This window comes from Chlamydotis macqueenii, chromosome 12, assembly GCF_036417535.1.
Source record: "Chlamydotis macqueenii isolate bChlMac1 chromosome 12, bChlMac1.mat, whole genome shotgun sequence".
In the NCBI taxonomy this organism is placed as follows: Eukaryota; Metazoa; Chordata; class Aves; order Otidiformes; family Otididae; genus Chlamydotis; species Chlamydotis macqueenii.
This window is the reverse complement of record NC_141567.1, coordinates 1,527,382-1,547,774: the sequence shown is the minus strand read 5'-3', so window position 1 is coordinate 1,547,774 and position 20,393 is coordinate 1,527,382. Positions and strand designations below refer to the sequence as shown.

At 59.5% G+C, this 20,393-nt stretch overlaps 1 protein-coding gene and 1 long non-coding RNA gene across 4 annotated transcripts in view; one reads left to right on the top strand and one right to left on the bottom strand.

The window, feature by feature from the left end:
* Positions 1–11,369: 11,369 nt before the first annotated feature.
* On the bottom strand, positions 11,370–13,305 carry LOC147599204 (uncharacterized). Its single transcript, XR_015259855.1, has 2 exons — positions 12,895–13,305; positions 11,370–11,582 (listed from the first exon to the last, which is right to left on the bottom strand). It is a non-coding gene; the product is annotated as an uncharacterized LOC147599204 (long non-coding RNA).
* Positions 12,029–20,393, top strand: part of CORO2B (coronin 2B) — a 31,580-nt gene continuing 23,215 nt past the window's right edge. For 2 of the 3 annotated variants that reach the window (XM_086756961.1, XM_086756960.1), the window contains exon 1: positions 12,029–12,269. In XM_086756961.1, the coding sequence (XP_086613087.1) occupies positions 12,255–12,269 (15 nt within the window). In that variant the 5' untranslated portion in view covers positions 12,029–12,254. Of the gene's footprint in view, positions 12,270–16,825; positions 16,961–20,393 lie in introns of those variants that run through there. The other variant, XM_086756959.1, reaches the window with a different exon arrangement.

Genomic DNA, 20,393 nt, shown 5'->3' with positions numbered 1-20,393 from the left:
TACCTGCTCACACCTGAAAACCATTTAGGGGAGCTCCGAATTACGGCTCTGCTGCTGTGCTCACCCATGTCTGTTAGAGAAATCACACCCGAGCGGGTGCACTGCTTTCTCCTCTGCAGCATTTGGCAGCCTGTCCCAGGCCCCCGCTGCAGCCTCGGGGATTTATGGAAGAGGAATCTTTTACAGCATTTTTCACTTTGCAGACGTGCACGGAGCCCCTTTTCGTCACCTTTCAAAGCGTTAAGTGAGCCTGGACCAGATGCGGACGCCTTTGATCCAGCCCCAAGGCTACCCAGGCTGTTCCGCAGCCAGATCGTCCCCATCCACGTCCAGCAGCAAAGCTGGAACATCCTAAAAAGAAATTGTGCAGACATTTCTGGCATTTTAGGGGCTGCTCAGGACTCCCTAACACCACAAGTGAACCTGCAGCATTGGTTTCTCCTGCTTCAGGTGCTTTTTTCCCCTTCCAGAGCTCTCCTAGCTCAGGCCCACAAAGGTGGCAGCGGTCAATGCTTCGGAGAGCCAGCCTTTTCCTGACCTCCACACAAAGGAGGCACGGGATTGAAGGTAAAAGCCCATTTTTTGGTTCCAGCAGGCAAGCTGTGCCCTGCACTTCCTCCCAACTCATCGCACCGCTGGGAAGGACGAAGCTGGTTAACGTTCCAGATTCACATCCCCACGCCGGGACCCTCTAAGGAGCTCACCAGGACACACAGCCTCCTCAGCACCTACAAGGACAACCACCCTGTCATCAGCACATCCAGCCCCAAGGTGCGTGGGGACACCCCAGATGCCCAAATCCCCATGTTTTACCATTTCAGCTCCCTCCGCTCTAATTCCTCCTACACACGTGCACTTTCAGACAGATACAAACAATATTGCTATTAAAACTCCCAAGTTTATTCACAGAAAAGCACGTAATACATAAAAAATGAGCCCTCAGGCTCCCTGCAGGCAGCTCTCCCCCACAGAGGGACGGTGCAGCTCACTCTTGCTCACAGGAAGGGAAATCGTGGGAAGAGACCCTGTACCAGCAGCTGGGCCGTAGCGCAGACCCTCCTCCCACCTCAGCACCCTTGGGAGATGATCCCAGCTAAAGGAAAGGGGATGTCCCACCTCCTGGGGCTGCTCGGTGCCCCCAGCCCCACACAACACCCTGCCACAGAGCAAGCGTGTGGGCATGGCACAGCACAGCACTGGGGATTTTGGAGCCAGGGAAACAGAGGTATGCACTAATTCAGAGTACAGTCAAGTGCTCAGAGCCACCTGGCACCCATGGGTGCTGCAGCACCCCACAGGGTCCAGGAAGGCTTTGCTAGCAGTACCACTGAACTTTGCCAGCAGCCACAGACCAAGTGGAACAGCATCTCCCACACTCAAGCAGCCACAGACCCCAGTACTCACCCCAGGCAGGGGCTGCCTCCGCGCTGTCACAGCCACTTGGGTCACCTCTCCAAGAAATGCCACCAATGGGACACAGTGGTTCACCACACACCAGCCACAGGCCAGGCAAGGGGGTGCTGCCCCACAGCATCCTTCACACAGAGGCTGGGGTCCAGCCTGTGTGGACACTCACTCCAGAAAAAGCAGCTTTGGGTGCAAAGCTGGCCAGAAAGACTTTGGTGTCTCCCCAGGACAGACTCCCACACCACAGCTCCTTGCAGCACCAACAAAACACCACCCTTGCTCCAGCTTCAACCCTTTTAAGCAAATGCTGCTAATTAGCACTTGCAGCCTAACGAGCTCGTTTATCTTGGAAGTCACAGCTGACAGCACGCTCCTGCCACAGCCCCAAAATGAAGCACCAAGGTGCTGGGGGGGCTCTCTCAGCAGGGACATGGGGGACAGAGGGCAGGACCCTGCCCGGTGCATCCCCTGGGAGAGGGTAGGATTTGGGGGCTGGCAGCAGCTCCGGCAACTGCTGGGCTGGATCAGACCCAAGTGGCTCCAGCCCAGCCGGGGGGCTGAGCACGTGGGTGGCCAGAGCTCATGACATGAGCCCGTTCTTCGGCAAAGCCAGCCAGAACCTCCCTGTCTGAGCATTCCCACCCCTCTCTCCTACCAGCAACCGCAGCAGAAGGTGATGAAAATGAGCAGGGAAGGAAAACGAGAGACAAAACTGGTACGAAGGGGCAGCGAGACCTTCTCACACAGTATTTGGCGGAGGGGTGCGCTGCACGTGGGTGAGCTTCCAGCGTGAGTCACCCCGCGGAAGCAGGCCCTCCATCGTCAGCCCCAAACCCACATTTCCAACAGGACTCTGCTGACATTGGCCAGAAAATTAACCCGGAGCCGCACAAAACGTGTGCCGGACGCGTGGGTGGGCCGGCAGTGCTTCTGGCACCGGAGGAGGGTCAAACTGCCTCTTAAAAACGGCCAGGAGAGGCCAGAGCTGATGCGCTTCCTCCGTGTCCTATGCACGAAGGGTTGTCCTCCCTCGCTCCCCAGCTCGGCCGTGGGGCTGCGGGCAGTAGGACCAAACCTCGCCCCTCCTGGGCCAAAAAAACATTGTGCTTAAATAACCATTTAGAAAATAAACAGAGCTGCTAGCAACAATGCTCAGGAATTTTTATTTTTGGGGTGTTAAGTGTTGCTCAGGCAATGTCCCCACAGCACCGCAGAAGCCCCGCGCCCGCCTGGAGTCAGCGCTCGGAAGGCGGCAGCTCCCACGCTCCGTCTGGGTAAACTGAGGCACGGGAGGGCGCAGACGGCCGAGCACCCGGCGGCCTCCGGGTCTCGGGGTCAGCTTGGTTGTGATTTGGGGCTTTCCTGGCTGGCGCTTTCTTCGTTTTTTAGCCATTTTGCTCAAAGTGGAGGCGCACGGCGGGCTGTCCTGATCCTAATCCCACTGTCCCAGCGCTGTGTCCGTGCCCGCATGCTGCCGGGGTGCCTGTCCCCAGCGAGGGCTCAGCACCCCGCCCGATTACCGCACGAGCAGTCAGCCTCGACGGTGCAAGCCCTGCCCTCCCGTCGCGAAACGAAGGGGCCATTTGGGAGAGCGCTATGTGTTTTGATAAAAAACGTGATTCTATGGCTTGGGTGGAAATCGCGGTGGCTTTGTCTCAGCCCCGGTCCCGCACGGGGTCGTCGCTGCGGGGTCTAGCAGCTTCTGGCAGGGGTTCCGGTACAGACCTCGGGCGCTGCGGGGTGCGCGGGCCAAGGGGATTTGGGCTGATGTGGGGTGCGGACCCCCGGGATGGGGCGGCAAGCCCGCACCGGGGCGACCAGGGCAGCACCCTAGGATGAGATGCGGGGGGTGGGCAGCACCCGCAGCGGGGCCGGGCCGTGCGGGGCAGCTCCTGCGGAGCCCCCGGACCGCGCCGAGACGGGACCCTGCGCGCGTGGGTGCGGGGTGCGGCCGCCGCGCCGGCAGGCGGCGCTAAAGGGCAGAGGCGGCCGGCAGTGCGGGGGGGGGGCTCGGGGCTGGAGCGGCGGGGTGAGCGCTGCGCTGAGCTGAGCTGCCCAAAATGCAGGGGTGCACCCGGGACCCAGGTCCCCCAAAGTGCTGGAGTGCATCCTAGGATCAGTCCCCCAAAATGCCAGGATGTGCACTGGACTCAGCCCCCAAAATGCAGGGATACACCCGGGGTCCAGCCCCGCCCCCCCTCCAAAATGCTGCAGTGCATCCTGGTTTCAGCCCCCCAAAATGCTGGGGTGAACTCTGAGATCAGCGCCCCAAAATGTTGTGATGCACCCTGGCTCAGCCCCTCAAAACGCTGGAGTGCATCCTGTACTCAGTCCCCTCAAAATGCAATGATGTGCCCTGGGCTCAGTCTCCCAAAATGCTGCGCTGCACCCGGGGTCCAGCCCCCCAAAATGCTGGGGTGCATCCTGATTTCAGTCCCCAAAATGCTGTGGTGCATCCTGGTTTCAGCCTCTCTCATAATGCTCAGGTGAGCTCTGGGCTCAGCCCCCCAGAATGCTGTGGTGTGCCAAAATGCTGGGGTGCATCCTGGGCTCAGTCCCCCCAAAATGCTGTGGTATGCCTTGGTTCAGTCCCTACCAAAATGCTGGGGTGCATCCTGGGCTCAGCCTTCCCAAAATGCTGCAATGAGCTCTAGGTTCAGGCCCCCAAAAATGCTGTGGTGAGCTCTGGGTTCAGCCCCCCCAAGTGCTGCCCTGTACCCCAGACTCAGCCTTTGAAAGACATTGCAGTGCATTTTGGGCTCAGCCCCCTTAAAACGCTGCAGTGCCCCTGGCTCTGCCCTCCCCAAAAGGTTGTGGCACCCCAGCTTCAGCCCCCTAAAACTGCTACAGTGCCCCAGGCTTGGACCCCAAAAATGTGGCAGTGGGAATTGCAGATGGGGAGGGGGGGACATGCAGAGGTTGGGGGATCTGGGGGGAGCGAGGGGCTTTGGTGGTCTCCCGTCAGCTGCCTCTTCACCAGCCCCTTTCCCAAGGGTTCCATGGGGTCTTCCAGCTGGGGCACGGATCCCATTTTGGGTGACGTGATCATCATGGGGATCCTTGGCAAGTCACCTATGGGGGCCAGCGGGAGGAATTGAGGGGACCTGGTCACTCTGCCCTCCCTAACGGTGTCAAACCCCCCCGCCTCGAGCCCAGGGAGACTCGAGGGTGCTCCTGCTGCGCGGGGAAAAGGAGCAAGCGGGCCAGGCGTTTCAGGTTTCCCTTTAAAACGCGTCTTGGAGACAACTGCCAAACACACTCACCAAACAACAGAGGCGAGCTATGGAAAGCCCTTCTTAAATTGCCAGGGCTGGCTTCCCACAGCCCAGGGCCCTTGCCAGGATGCTCTGCTTAAAATGGAGCCCTGTTTCCACGCCCTCCGCGCTGCAAGGGGAGCTCCCAAGTCCGATGTGCCACCCTATCCTCCGGGTTTCCGAATTCAACGTGTGGTTTTCCCCAGGGGCTCAGCTCGGGACCCCACTCAGAGATTTTGCACTGCACCCCTATAATTTCTGCTGCTCTTCCCCGTGCCCACCCAGCACCTCTCTCCATGTGGGACAATATGAAGACCCTGGGAAGCTCTGGAGATGCACCCACAGCCCAATGGTCAGGCTTGGGGAAAAAAAAAGCCGGTTTCCACAGGATTTTTGTAATCGCCGAGGGTTCTCCCCCCTCATTTAAACCTCTCCTGCATGGTTTTAGGGTTTGAGCTGCCCCTGGGACCCCGCAGGCTGGTCTTCCTCCAGCAGAGAGCAATGGAAGAGCGCTAGGAGACCCTGGCTTCTCTTCTGCGCCATCTGATGCTTGTCCTTCTTGTTTTCCACCGAGAAACTCTGTATGGGCAGAAAATAAGGAAGCTGGGAATTATTTTCAGAAAGGAGAGCTAGGTCCTGGTTTGGACGAGGCACAGGCCTTTTATAAAAAATTTAGCTGGGGAGCGGAGCTGTCGACAAGCTGAGATGCTGACAGCTCGACTCACCGCACGGTCTCTGAACCATGCCAGTCCTTCAGCGCCCACCACTGCAAATCCACATGCTCCCGGGGAGCCCGGCCGTGCCAGCTGGGGACCAGGAGCATGAGGAGCACCCCCGTAAATAGGAGAAGGGAGGGAAGGACATTGCTGTGTCTCACAGAGAGGATGGAGGCTTCACACCTCTTTTGGGCAGCGGCGTTTCACCCCAGCTGAGGGGCCAGCAGGCACCCAAAGAAGTCGTCTGATTTCAGAGCTCCTCGTGGCACACGTTGGGTCAGGGAGGCTGAGTCAGAAAAGCTGCTTTTACCAAAAAGCACTTATTTTTAAAAATAATTTTTAAGTCCTTTGCGCCCCTAGCCCAAGCTCCTGGTTTGGCAGCGAGAAGCCGGCTGCCTCCCGAAGAGCCCTGGAATAACCCTCTGATCTCAGGGTGGTTTCCACCCCCGTCAGCCCAGAGCCCGCAGATCGCAGCCGTTCCTGGTGTGCTGAGACGCAGGGGAAGGAATGCCCGAAACCACACGCACGCTCAGCACGGGACGGAGTGACGAGCCGCCGCAGGAGCCACCAGCTTGGTGACAGACGCTGCGGTAAGCCAACGGCTCTGCTGAGCCGGGGGAATGCAGGTGGGATGAGCAGCCCCCCTTGCAAGGCCAAGGACAGGGTGAAACAGGCTCAAAGGTGGAGATCCGCGTTTCCAGCCAAATCCATCTCCCCGTGCTGCTGGTGCAGTGTCCCCGCCGAGGGACAGTTTTTCTGCGATAGCTGGCACCGGGTGAAGCTGAGTTGCTGCTTCCCGGGCAGCAAATGCCACCTCAGCACCTGAATAACCACAATTTAATCTGGGTAGAGAGGAAAAATAAAAGCAGAGGGACTCCTCCATCGGGAACTCACACCTTGGCCGTTTCGCAGTGAGCTCAGGCTGTTTCAGACCCACTCCAGACAGCGACGCCGAGGGAGGACACCTAGACCTGCGCTTAACTCTAAGCACATCCCTATTTCTGCCGCCGTCGGGAGCTCAGGCACGCGTTGGATGGCTCTCCTGTGGCGCTCCGTGTCGTCTCTTGCGGTACGTGACCGTCCTTCCCTCGCTGTGCTGGCCCCGCGCTGCGGCATGTCCCGCTGCACGGGTGCTCTGCGTCACGCGCCCAGTGCTGGCGTGCTGCGGCAGCCGCCCATGTACGCATAGGGAAGGAGCGCACCAGGCAGGGTCGAGGCACCCAAGGGGGATGTGTATACATAATATCTTATATTTATCTCTTTATCTCCCCAAAACACACCAACCCAATATCTAAGCAGCTCTGCTCCGGCTCTTGCTTTGCTCCGGCCTCTGACGCGACGGCTGGTTTTCCCTCTGACATCTTCTGCGCAGCGTTTCCGATCCGTCACATGCTATCAAATTAGCAGCTATGGCAAGAGCTGGCTGTAAACCGGCGCTATGCAAACAAGAAGCCACAAGAAGGGGCTGGATTCGACTCGCTGGTGTTGAGAGGCTCGCTCTTGCTTGGCTTTTCTTGGGAATGGCTTTTCCCACTCGGGAGAAGAGGGCTGTCCTCCCAGCCAGCTGGTAGAGGCTGCCAGCCCCCTCGCTGGGGAGGTGAGCGAGGAAGGCTGTCCCTCATCCTTGCTGGAGAAAACAGCCGTTTCCCGCTGGGGTGAGAAGATGACGGGTGCCAGGAGAGCAGCTTGGGACCCTCCGCTCCCAGCCGGAGCAGCGCCAGACCTCGCTGCTGGCCCCGCTGAACCGAGCTGGGCTTATCCCCCAAACCCCCGCTTCAACCACAGCTTCCCCCTTGCCAGGGGTCATTGCTGCCGGGCCTGGTGGTTTTGGGGGGCTGGGGACCAGTGGCACTGCTTTGAGGTGAGCAACTCAGCTCCCACCCTCCACCTCCTGTGCTGCCAGAAGCGATTTTCCAGCGGGAGGAGCTGCCGTGTCTCTTTGATTCCCGTCCCGCGTTGGAGCTCTTTGCATTTTCATTTGTGCACCGCATTCAATTCATACTTGAAATGAGTGGAAAGAGCTCCAAGTTCCCCTCCTAGTTCCCTGAGTGAAACGGGACCTTATCCAGGCCTAATCTGAACCAGATGACTGCAGCGAGGGGCAGAGCAAGGAGAGTCGGTAATAGAGAGATGTTTGTTCCTCCTAACAGTCTTTTTAAATGGAAACGTCTCACTTTCAAGTAGAAGGGCTTGGGTTTTCAGCGCGGTCCAAGCGCCAGGTTCTACCATGTATTGTTCTTCCAGATGACTTTTCATCAGAGCAGATGAAAGCCCGTCCCTGGACTTCTCGATACATTATCTGGTACGAAGTCCAAACATGAACCTCCGTATAATTCACAGCTGCAGTAACTCTGGGGATAATCCAGGACAATTTGCCACGCACAGGCTGTATGTAGTGGCCATGCTATATTTATTTTGATGTAATTTTAGCCAGCGCAAACAATGCGCTCAGCTTTGGCCACCCTACTCCACCAGTCCGGCGATGGGAAGCTCTCTGAGAACTGTAACTGGTTTTTGATGGGGCAAGGAGCCAGCTCGGTGGATCTTTCCTGAAGAATCAAATATTTGTTGAGGGGGGACCACACGTCCTTCGTTTCAGTGGGGCTGGAATTGCTGAGGAAGAGCACGGAGCTGGAAGACGTGAAGACTTGTTCTACCTGCAGCCGGGGACAACCTGCCTCTGGGATGGCTCGTGCTTGTGGCAGCATCGGGACCGCTGCCTCCGGTGCCACGATCGCTCCCTCCAGTGCTGCGCTGCTAAGGGAGCCCAGCCAGCCCCGAGCAGCGAGCGGTCCCGTCTCCTGGCTGGCTGGGCAGACACCTTGTGCAGGAGATTTGGGGCCTGACACGCATCCCCAGCACAAAGCCATCACGGGCTTGCAGCAGGGACTGGGCCAGCTCCATTCATGAATCATCTCATAACCAGGGCTCTCTGGTGACACAGTAATTATGTGTTACAGCACGGCTTCGTTATTACTCTCACGTGTCCGCGAGCACAGCCTGGTGCAATAGAGATGTGTCTTTCCAAGAGTTTCATCAAATGAAGGGCTAAGCTCATCCGTGGTGTAACCAGGTCAACTTGGGAGCTTGCCCCAGCGTCGAGCCCGGCTCGGGCAAGCCAAGCCATGAGTCACGGGTTGATGAAGTTTCTCCAGACTTACAATTCGGGCAACATTTCTCTCAGAAGCTTTCCTTGAGCAAGGCGCTGTATTGCACTGGAGACAGACGTGTCTGCAGCATTACGGGTCCCGAATCTCCTGGACACAGGCGCTACGAGCCGCGCTCCTCCCGCGGCCGCTGCCCGAGCGTGCTCCGCGCTGCACAGCCGGCCAGCCAGGCTCCAGTTTTCCCGATGACTTGCTTTAATCGCTCGCCTCCACTGCGGCAGCATCGCCTTCCTCCCGCTCGGCAGCGCCAGTAAAACACGCAGATAAATAGCGGGGTGGGATGAGCCGCGTGGCAGGAAGGACGGAAACGCAGCCGTGCGCCGCGCGTGGGCTCCAGATGCCGCGAGGCGGGAGGCGGGGGGGGCACAGGCAGCCCCCCCCAGCATGGTTTCGGGAGGGCTTTTGTTAATTAGCTCAGCTCAGGCCGCTGAGCATCCCTCTGCTTGCAGAAAAGGGCTGTGGACTTCTGCTTGCCCCAGGGGACGTGCGCTACCATATGGCCCCGCGGTGTCCCTGGGGTCCCTGGTGTCCTCCGTCCCGTCCCCACGCCATCCGTCACGGCCGGCCTGCGCTCACAGGCTCGCGCGCTTCCCACCCTCACGATTTATGCATTCATTTCATCTCGGCAGAGCCCAGGAGAGGGAGCCCAAGCCAGCCCCACCGCTGCTCCTCGCCCCAGCCCCTGGCACCCACCCAGCTCCTCGCCCGCCATGGCCGCTCGGCGAAGCAGCGTGGCACCGCGTCGCGCTCGGCGTCGCCCACGGACACGCGACGGGTGGGAAATTCCAGCTACCTCCAGCAAGGGCTCCTCTCGACAGCTCTTTGCGTCTGCGTGGGGTTGGGGCTGATCCAGCCTTGCAGGAGTATTCCCGTCGGCCATCCCGTCGGCATCCTCCTGGGCCACGGGAGACACGTCCTCGCCAGCCGTGGGTGCAGCACGGGGACCGAGCGATGCTCCCCGCGCAGCGCTGATGCTGATTTTCTCTGCAGGCAGCTCCAGCCGGAGGAAGCCAGGAGGGATAAGGTGCCAGCAGGAGATTTTAAATCTTTGCAGGTGCTGAGCATCTCCCCTCGGCAGGGGCTGCTGCGGGAGAGCGGGTGCTGTCGGTGCGGGTCCGCGCAGTCCCGGCACACCCCCCTCGTCGGCCCTCTGGGAGGGCAAGTCCAGTCTGGGGCTTCAATGGGGTCCCAAAAACCTTCAAAGCAAACCCCCAGGAACAAAGCCCCTGCAGTCTATCACTGGCTTAATTTTGAAGCAAAATATAATAAAATCCTTTCCAGCCTGCCAAAAGCCGGGTGATTTGGGGCTGGAGTTGCTGTGCCTTACTGGGAAAATGTACGTGGAGCAAAGCTGAGGGCCTGTTCCCCCCCACCAGCTCCCCCACGCACCCGTTAATGCCATTTTCTGCTGGGACTCGTGCAGAGGTGGCTCACCGGGTGCCCTCAGCCCGCGACGCAGGCAGCTGGGGCAACGAGTTGCCCCGTGCTCAGCAGGGCTGGCGCTGCTGCAGCTTCCCCGTCCCTGGAAAAAACCCCCCTTCCCATCCCAGCAAGGGCTGAGCTTCCCCAGCATCCCCCCTGCTCCCCGGCAAGGGCTCAGCTGGCTGGGCTGTGTCCCCTCCGAAGTCGGTCCCAGCCCTTTCCCCCAACAGGAGCATTTCTGGGCTCCCCCCAGCAGCAGCGTTTGGGTTTGGGGGATGCTGGGGGATGCTGGGGGATGCTGGGAGGGTGGCTGCAGCCTCCCTCTCTCAGCAGGATCCGGCCCCCAGGAGCCATCCGGCAACGCGTGCCGTGCCGGCAGCCTTTCCCTCTTCGCCCTACCTTCGCTGCTCGTCCCAGTTTGCCGCTCTGAGCGAGTTGTTTCAATCAGCTAATTGGTTCTAATTAATCCCAGCGGCTCCAGACGAGCGCAGCAGGAGCAGAAGGCCCTGGGCGCTGCTGATTCCGTGGCACAAGCGACGGCGGCCGGAGCACGATGGCTCCTCGAAGGCTCTGCAAGAGCCCAGTCTCTCCCCGTTTGGTGTCCCTGGGCCTCGCTGTCCCCCCCTCGGTCACCTCCTCGGTTTAGTTTCAAGCATCATCGAGCCTCCTGCTTCCATGAGCAGCTCCCGGAAAAACAGGGGTTTTGTTGGGAAGAGGTCATCGCTGGGTGGTTTGGGAATTAGAGGTGGCTGCTTCTGCTGGCTAATGTCATTAGCTCCACATTAATTGCATTAATCTTTCTCTCAGTTTCCAGTCCAGCCCACGGCACATGGTTTGTCTTTACAAAACAGAGCTGACTTTGAGAAGAATATCGGAGGACAGACGGTTTTTACAACTCGCGGGATTCGCTTGTTGTCAGATCCACTGATGCTTTATGGGAAGGCTCGGCACCAGAATAAAACTCGGTAATCTTTCATCAGACTCTTGGCTGAATAATCTCCTTATGAAAAGGAAATCCTTTGTTTATTGGCAGAGTGTTTTTCTTTAAGGAGAATTGGAAATGCATTTGGTATTGGCCTCAAGTAGTTTTAACTCAGCAACAATAAAATAAGTGGGTGCACCATCGGGATAATTCTGCGCCTGGGCTGTATCCTGCTGTTTCCTTCCCATGGAACTGGGAGACGATGAGCTAAAATGCTACATTTTCTGAGCATTGCTTCTCTCATCTCCAGTGACGGGGAACTAGAAAGTGCCTGTGTTTCATGGCGGGCGAAAGGCCTGGTGACACAGACGATGGCTCGCAGGGATGCTTCAGTGCCTCCCGGTACCCTGCGTCCTGAATTTATTTTGAGCCGGTGCTGTCAGGAGGTCGGTTTGCTCCGTGGTGAGGAAGCGGGATAAAATGACGCAGATTTTATTCAGTGACCTTGTGGTGGGTGTCGGGGCTGCGGTCCGTGCCGGTACCCGGGCTCCCAGCCGCGCGCAGGGACACTGGGGTCCTGAGCAACCCTGGGCATCCGCGTGCCACCTCCATGGGCCACCCTCATTCGCCTAGAAAATGGGAATGACAGCTCTCGGACAAGGCAGCGGTCTCTGGGGTTGTCACTTGTCGCTCTCTACAACAGGGAAAAAAAAGAAAAATCACCTCGTGCATGAAGGGGACAAGCGCACGGGGTGGGGGGGGATGCTAATGGATGCTATAGGACCCTGCGAGGGTGCCCAGCCAGGAGGGACCGGGCAGGACGGTGGGTACTGGTGTTCACTGGGCTTACTGGTGCGCACCGGGCCGCGGTGAGGGGCTGGGGGCCGCCACTCGCTGCACATCCCGGGGTTGGGGGGGGGGGGGTGGCAGGTGCCTGCCCGGCTCCAGCCCCCGGAACCGAGACCTCGCCTGGGCAAAGACTTCAAACCCGCCCTTTTCTCCCCAAAACTGAGCCGCGCCCGCCCCCCTCTCCCCCCCACACCCTCTCCCGGTGGACGAGGCGGCTGCTGCGTCACCGCGGCGCGGGCTGACGTCACCGCCGCCGCCAGCTGACGTCATCACCCTCATCAGCAGCGAGCGCTTCGGCTGCGCGCCCGGGCGGGCGGCTGCGGGCTGCGGGCTCCCCGCTCGGCTCCTCGGCGGGGAAAACGCAGCAGCAGCCTCCGCACGTCCGTCCCTCCCTCCCTCCCTCCGCCCCCGGCCTCCTTCCTCGTCTTCGTTTTTTATTTTTCCCCCCTCTTTTCCTCCCCCCCTCCCCATCCCCCCGCCGCCCGCGGAGCTCCCTCTCCCCTCCGCGGCTTCCCGCATGACTGTCACCAAGGTAAGGACCTGCCACCCATCCCCGGCCCCGCGGCGAGCCACCCCCGCCCCGCTTTTCTCTTATTTTATTTTATTAATTTTTTTTTTTTAGGTTGCTGCTTTTTATTTGTATTTTATTTCATGCGTTTGGGGGGTTGGTTTTTTTGTTTTTTTGTTTTTTTTTATTTCCTCGCCTCGCTCGGCCCCTCCGGCTCGCGGCTCTGCTGCATTTTTAACCCTTGGAGCATCCCCCGCGGGCGCACCCCGCTCTAAGCCGCTTCCCGGAGCCGCTCGGCAGATGCTGCCCAGCCCGCTACAGGTGGCTGGGGAGGGGGGGAGACCCCGGGAACGGGGCTGGGGGGGATTAAGGAGCGGGACGGGGGGGGCTGAGCGATGGAGGGGGCTGGGGGCGGCTAAGCAAACCCACCCGGATCAGAGCTGCCGGCTGGGGGGGGCCTCGGGTCCCCCAATTCCACCCTCAAACTCCCCTCTCCCAAGTCGCGGCCGGCGCTGCGCAGAGGAAGGTTTTGCTTTCTCGAGGGATGTTTCCCATTCCTCCCAGTCCCCGCCATCCCTCGTGCCGGGGAGCGGAGTTCCTCACCTCCTCACTTGCCCCGTCCCGCAGCGGGGTCGTGCCAAGGGGGAACCTGCTGCCGTGGTGGTCCGGAGCACGCAGCATCCTACCGAATTAGCACGGGATACGGCGGCATCTGGAGAAAAGGGGTCACCTCTGGACCGTGGGAGCGGAGTGGCCCAAGCTGGGCATCCTTGGCCCAAACTCTCCCGCTTGCTCGGCATTCCTGACACCAGGATGTGGTCGTGCCCATGGGTCTAACGGTTCGCAGGCTGGAGGGGAAACGGCAGCCCCCCGGCCTCGGGAAGCCCCCCCGAGCGAAGGGCTGCTTGATCGTACTGGAAGGGTCCCAGTGAGCTGCGATCGCCATCCCGGGGACGGGAGCGATGGGGTCCCTGTGGGTTTTTGGTGCCGTGCCGCTGACGTGGGCTGTGGCACGGCTCGGGGGGCACAGACTCGCCCAGGCGTTGGGCATGGCGCTGGGTTAACCGGCTTGGTGCACGTGGGGTGGAAGCAAATGGGACAGAAGCCACCGTGGTCCTTCCCCGAGCCCCGAGGCGGGACGTGGCCGGGGAGGGCGGCCGTAGCTGGTCTCTGTCTGCTGCCTTTCACCCCAAATGTCGAAGGGGCACGCGCCGGGGGCACACGTGTTGGCGTGAGCGTGCGGGGGGACATCCAAATTGCCCCAGGATGCTCCAGGGCCGGCACTGGTGTGTGCCCAGGCTCCCCAGTGAAGATGCTGCTGGGGAGGAACCGCTCCCTCCCGTCCTTAGCAAATCACTTGTATTGTGCCCGCTTGGCTTCTGCTGGGCGCTCACCGGCGTTCGCACCTGCTGTGGGGTTTTTCCACGCACCTCGTGCCGCGTCGTGCCGTCCCGCAGCCCCTGCCAGCTCGACAAACCCACCGGCACCTGCGTTCAAGAAAAAGCGCGTTTCCAGCACTGCTGGTCCGTTCCAGAGGACGGACCTGGAAGGTTGTTTGGGATAAAAACTACAAATTTACTGATAGCAAGTGTCGCAGTTTGAAGCTCATTTGTAGTGCTCATTAACAAATTTCTTTTTCTGAGTGCAAATAAATTTATTCAGGGCTACGGTGAGAAAAGGCCGCGGGGCTGTGGGGGAAGCACCATCAGCAGGACGGGGAAGGACTCTGCCACCAATTTTCAGGGAATGGAGCTAAAGAAAACCCGAGGGCAGGCTCCTGACCGGCCACAGCGTCGGCTCCGAGAGCTTTCCAGGCAAATTGGGACACAGACCCCAGCCCCGAGGTGGCAAATGTGTCCTCAACTCACTGGTCATTCCCCCGGGCGTGAGGTGGGCACGTGTGGCCCAGGCTGGTGTGGCAGGGGAGAACGAAAGTGGCACAAGGGCCTGTGGGAGAGGAGATGCTTTTTCAGCGTGTTTTTGGCTGCCAGGAGTCAGGGCGAGGTGGGGACTCGGGGAAGGGTCCGGCACCCCGAGCCCGGAGGGAAGGGGAGCGGGAATCGCACATGTTCCCACGGTGGGGCGTGCGAAGGGGAGAGAGTTCCGCGGGACTTCTAGGGTCTTCGCATCCCGCCCGGCTGCGGGTCTCTAACTACCAGTAACGATGTCTAACTAAAACCAGTAAAGCCCACAGCTCCCAGTGCTGTCAAGGACGGCGTTCCCGCAGCATCTCCTCCATGCTGAAGCCACTTCCCAGGCGGGGCTGGAAGAAGGAGCTGTGGGTAGGATTTTACAAACTTTGTACCTCATCCTGAGGAATTGATCCTTAGAGGAAAACTGGTTTGAGAACCAGGTCCAGGTGCCTGCCGTCAGGCAGAGCTGTCCTAGCGCAAGCCCAAGGCACGGGGAGGCACAAAAAGCTTTTCTTGGTGTGCGGGGGGCTGGGGGAAGGCAAGGAGGGGGCAGAAGTATCTGCTGTCAGGATGTGAATCTGGTTTCATCCGTGTCCAAAGCCACCCCCTTCCCTCCCACAGGAAGAAACGCAAGCAGCCGCAGCGCATCCCCGGCCCTCGCTTTTTTGGGAGGGGGTTGCTACCCGGGAGAGTTGAGCCAAGTTATAAATAGGATGGAGAAGGACCGCTTGAGATGGAAGAAGAGCCCACGCCTCATGCTAGTGATCTGCCCAAACTCTTGTGATACCTTCCAGGCATCATTGCACGTCATGGCATGGCACTGCGTTGCGTTGTGTTGCATTGTGTTGCGTTGTGTTGCGTTGCGTGCCATGCCATGTCGTGCCATGCCATGCCCTGCCGTGCCATGCCATGCCATGCCACACCAGCTCTACCTGGCCAGAACTTTCTCCAGGCTCTGCAATAAGAGCCAGCGAGGTGGTGGCCTTCAGCTTGAGAAGATGCTGGAGGAGCTGGTGGCACCTTCGTCCCTGCTGCAGATCAGCTGGTCCTGCGAGGGTCCGGGGCTCTGGTGGGGTCTGCGTTGCTTGCAAACAGCAGAAGCAGCGCACACGCGTTGTGTGTAAGGAAAAGGGTCAACAGGTCTGCTTGCAACAGCAATAGATGAACGGGGAATTGCTCGCCGGCCGTGGTTGAGCGGGGCCGGGTGAGTAATCCCTCGCCCCGGATGCCTTTCTGCTTTGTGCCGGGGAGCAGGAAGAGCACGAAGGCGAGCTGCGCTGGGCTGGGGGGCGAAGGGATGTGAGTCACAGGATGGAGAACGGAAGCGGGAGGAAGGAGCCCACGGCTGGGCTCTCGGGTTTTATTTGCCGTTGAAAGGGGGTCTTTGGGGATACACGAGGTCAGGGAGGGGCTCCACAGGGTGCTGGGTGTGTTTTGGGAGGCACAGGCATGGCAGAAGTCCCTTGGTGTGGCAACGGTGCTTCCTGCTTACCTCCATCACCGGAGGCTGCTTCCAAAGCCCTAAATATCATTAACCATGATCACAAGTTAATGGGGGCCTGGGGGCGTGTTAATTTGGGGAATGTAGTTTTAAAATAACTGGAGGTTTTTCTAAAAGATCCGTTTTAAAAGAAGGTGCCATCTGGGAGGTCCCAGATTATCCTGCGGTCTTCCCTGGCTTCATTATCTATTAATTGGCATTAGTCATCGAGCCACGCTGCCTAAGTAACGGCTCAGCCTCATAGTTCAGCCAAACCCAAAACCCAGAGAGGGAATTGCCGCTGTGGCCTGGCGTGGTCAGACGCGTAAATAAACGATGCCCCAACACGGGTGAACAGTGGTGGGCGCGGGGGCTGCGGGTGGGAAGGTTACGGTTACGAGGCCGCGACCACGGCAGCCGAAATGGCCTTCCTGATGGCGAAGATCCTCTCTTCCCGGCGGGAGAGGGGCACGGAGGCAGCGGGAACAGCAGAACCAGCCCGCGGAGGGTGCGGCAGAGCGGTGGGCACTGGGTTGTTGATAAAACGCGGAACAAGCCCCCTCTCCCGGCGTGGGTGATGGCCGATCTCCAGCCTTGGTGGAATACTGGGGCTCGGGAGCGGGCATCACGGGCTGCTTGGAGTCTAAAAATGGAAGCTGCCCGCTTCCAGAAGTATTGCTCTCATCAAAGGCAACTTGTCTGGCCTGTGGCTTCTTAATGAGTTTTAATTGTGATTCAGTGCAGCATTAATCTGGTGCTTTAATATTGCCCGCCTGTGGCCCGCCGGCTGGCCGGGCGCTGTAATTCAGACCCTGCAAACGTGGGGCCGCCCCCCTCCCTTCTTCTTCTTTTCATGGCAATTTTATCAAATGATGAATAGTTCAATTCATTACCCGGCTAGCAGAGAGCTCCAAGGAGCCGCATCCCGGATTCCTATCTCCCGAGTCAGTGTGTAATTACCCAAATCTGGCAGCCGGCAAAATCTACGTGACGGAGCCAGCTGCTAGAGCCCCCCCCCCCCAAATCTGCGAATCCCATCGTCCCCGGGCTGGGAGGGGACTGGTGCCAAGCTCGGCTCCCAGAAATCCCGCTCTCCTTTGTTCATGGCAAAGCCGCTGGCAGAGCCCCTTTGCTGCGGCTCTCCGGCCGGAGTGGCTCTGCAGAGCCTCCAGCGTCGCCCTCAAAAAGCCCCGGGAGCAAATCGGTGCCAGGGCGGTGCTGGGGCAGCCAAAACGTCATTTGTGTTGCAGAGAGCGGAGAAACAAGGGCGAAACCCTTCGGATCCTGAGCCCGGATCGGGGTCCCGCGACGGCATGCGGCTGGTGAGCACGACGACCCGACGGGAAACCCGGGCAGCCTCGAGCAGGGCAGGGTGACAGCCACCTCGCGGCACCAAAAATGCGTCTTTCCAAGCTGTTGCTCCGTGCTCGCTTAAAAGCACGGCCGAGGAAGTGCCTGCTCCTGCTCGGCGCCGGGATGGGAGCTGCGCCCGCAAGCTGCCATGCGCCGCGCTGCCCGTCCGGGTGCCGACTGCAGCCCCCATCTCCCGCTGGGATGCGCATCCGGATTGTCCCCCTCTTGGAGCGGTGGTTTCCTCCACCCACAACCCCGCTGTGCGCATCCCTCAAACAAGCTGTCAGGCCTTCTGGAAAAATCCTTCAGCCTCCTCCTGTGCCCGACGGGTGGGGAATAACCGCGCTCCAGCCGCAAACCCCGGGGACGCGCCTGTGGCTGCGTTGGGGACAGCGAGGTGCCAGCGCCGGGCATCGCCGTCACAGAGTTAACGCTGTTCGGGTTTGGTGCCGGGAAGGAGCTAGACGGCTGGTTCCCGGGGTTGTGGGGCGTCGGGCCGTTAGCGACGCAGGGATGAGCCCAGCCCTGGCTGCCCTCTGCTCTGAGCATCCCCGCTCTCTGCCCGTACCATCGCTGCTATGAATTCCCCGGAGAATAATGGCCTCTCTGTGCCCGCCACGAGGCACGCTGGCCCACGGAGGGGTGGGGGGGCTCCGGAGCAATGGAGGCCACATCCTGACCCATCCATGCCAGCAGCACCAGCAGTGTGCCCGTGGGGCTTGGGGGTCCCGTGGCAGCCGGCAGGCTGTGGCCATCCCCCCTGCCAGCTGCCGGCACCCAGAGCCTCTGCGCGCGTCGGCACCCGGCGTTTCCCGAGCGCGTTTGGTGAAGCCAAGGTTGAGGCTTCGTGCCCGGCGGGGGCTCGGGGCCGGCGGCGGGATTGCCGTCACCAGAGGGTTTCCCTTTCTTCCAGGCTGGAGGAGCGCCCACGGCTCCCTGAGCCCCGTGTCCATTCCTGGGTGCCAGGAGGCACCCAGCGAGCCTGCGGAGCGTGCCGTCCCCAATTGCTCTGCGGAGACCTGAGAAACCCCAGTCTAGAGCGTTGTGTGCTAAAATAGGAGGAAAAATAGGGAAAAGGTGAGATTTGAGGCTGTGGCGAGTGCGTGGGCACCGCGGGATACCGCGAATGTTCCTCCACGAGCCTTCCCGCGCTCTCGCTTGCGCCCGCGTACCAGGTCTCCGTCTTGCTCCTGCGGATGCTGTCCCCCTTCCTGGGAGCGGGGGCACAAGGCAGGGTTTGTCCGGGCCCCGGCTCCGCGGCGGGCACCGCGCCAGCTGGCAGCGCGGGAGTCGGTGCCGCCCGCATCCCGGCCCCGGCCGTCCTGTGACCTTCATCCACCCAGGCTCTGGCACTTCCTCGCGCTGGCTGGGAAACAGGTTTCTGTAGCCTGAAATATTTAGGAGATAGCGTTTGTTTTTCTTCTTCTTTTTTTTTTTCTTTTTATTTTTTCTTTCCTTCTCTTTTGGAAAACATTTGCCCCCAGCTGAGATAAACTTCCAGAAAACTCTTGCGGTTTTGTAAGCTGTCCAGGAGCAAAGGCTCTGTGCGGGAGCTGCTGGGATGGGAAAGGAACCGCCGGAGCCTGGGCTGCGGGATGCTGTCCCTGCGTTAGGAAAGCCTCGTTTGCCAGGATAAATAGGTTTCTATGGTTCATGTCCTGTACAAAACCGGGGCTTCGTAAGGATTTATTTCAGGCTATCCCAAAAGTAGAAATGTTAGTGCTCCCAGCAGTCTTTTTTGCCTCGTTTTTTTTACCCTCACCCACCCCATAGCATCTTCCCCAGCAGTTTTTTACCCGTGGTGTCCAGCAGCCGCCCATCTCCCCACCGTCCCCCAGCCCTTTAACACCGGTGCCCACGGCTTTGCACCTCTTCACAGTTAAAAAGCAGGTGAATTCAGGAGGGGTCGGATTTATGGCGTCCTCCCACCGCAGGCTTTCTCTTGTTGTGCAGGCAGCCCTCCTTATTGTGCTTAAAACTGCTGGATCCTGGCTGGAAAAAAAACAAACCTGTGGTAACCAAGTCTCTTGACTCGGTCTTCTCGACGACGTGTGATGCAATGAGAAATCACGCTCGTGGACGAGCGCCTGGTTCGGCTACTCGCTCATCTCAACGTGTGAAAAGAGACTTTTTCCCCTCTCTCCGAGTTTCCTAAAAATCTCTCAAGTTGTGAAAAAGCATGCAATATTTTTACCCTCAAGGAAATGTTATTCCAAAAAGCTGGAGGAGGAAGGAGGGTAAAATCCCCTGGTCGGTGACCCAGGGCAGCTCGGGGGCCACAGACTCTTTGTGTTTCATCGGGATGCTTCCGCTGGCTTCGCGGGGTGGGAAGGAGCTGGGAAACAGAGTGGGAGGAAGATTGTGCTTGTTTACAGAATTTATTGACGAGCATGAGATTTGTGTTTCTTCCCAGCGCCTGAGCCCAGGAGGGGTTTGGTTTGCCTCCCCTGGAAGGTTTCCTGGGGGAAAATGGTCCAAAGCGGGGCCCCTGCCAGTACCGCAGATGCTGGCGCCGGGGATGCTCTTTGCATCGTTCCCGGGCGATGCGCGACATCGGTGGGACCGCGTGAAGTGCCTGGGGCGGGTGGGAAGCGTGGGAGGGATGGGGACTCGCGGCGACGGCCTGGCCCCACGGCCAGGAGACATCTGGCCTCGCTCGGTGCCTTTTTTCTATTTTTTCCCGGCGGCTTGGGAAGGGGAGAGGCTCTTCCCAGGCAGTCAGGGGTCTCTAGAAAGAAGAAATCGTTGAGAAGTTGAACTCCAGGGAAATCCCAGTCCCTTCCTTCCAGGCTGGAAAAACCTCAGCTGGTAGATATCGCCTCAGAAATGTTCATCTGTCTTTCCTCCTTTGTTAATGAGATTAATCCTTAATATTTGTTAAGTCAAGCTACTGCTCTTTACAGGTTGGGTAAGCACCGAGCTCTCTTTGCCCCTTCTTGTCTGTGCCCTAAGGACCAGCGGCTTTCGCACGGCGAACCATCCCTGCCGAAAATCCCGTCTCGGGGACCCCTGCCCTGCTCCAGGCCAACCCCTGGGGAGCTGGGGTGCTCCCACCCTCCCGAGGGGTGCAGAGGCAGAGAGCTACTCTGGCTCTTTGCAGCTCAGCCCCGCTTTGGGGTGCCCAGATCGGAGCAGAGCGAGCCCAGGGGATGCCCGGGGCCGGGAAGGACGAAGCCGGAGCGGCTGGGAATGCGACAGCCTGTTTTGTAGGAGCGTGCTGTTTGGAGGCCCCTCTCGGTGCATTTGTTCCGGTGTTTATGAGAGCCCAAAGGTGTTTCCTGTGGTGGGTGCAGAGCTGAAGCCGCTCGCTTCAGCTTCCCTCTGCCGCTCCAGCTGCTTGTGCCATCAGCCAGATGCGCTGGTAAGGAGAAAACAAGGAGCTTTGCTGGTTTCTGTAGGATT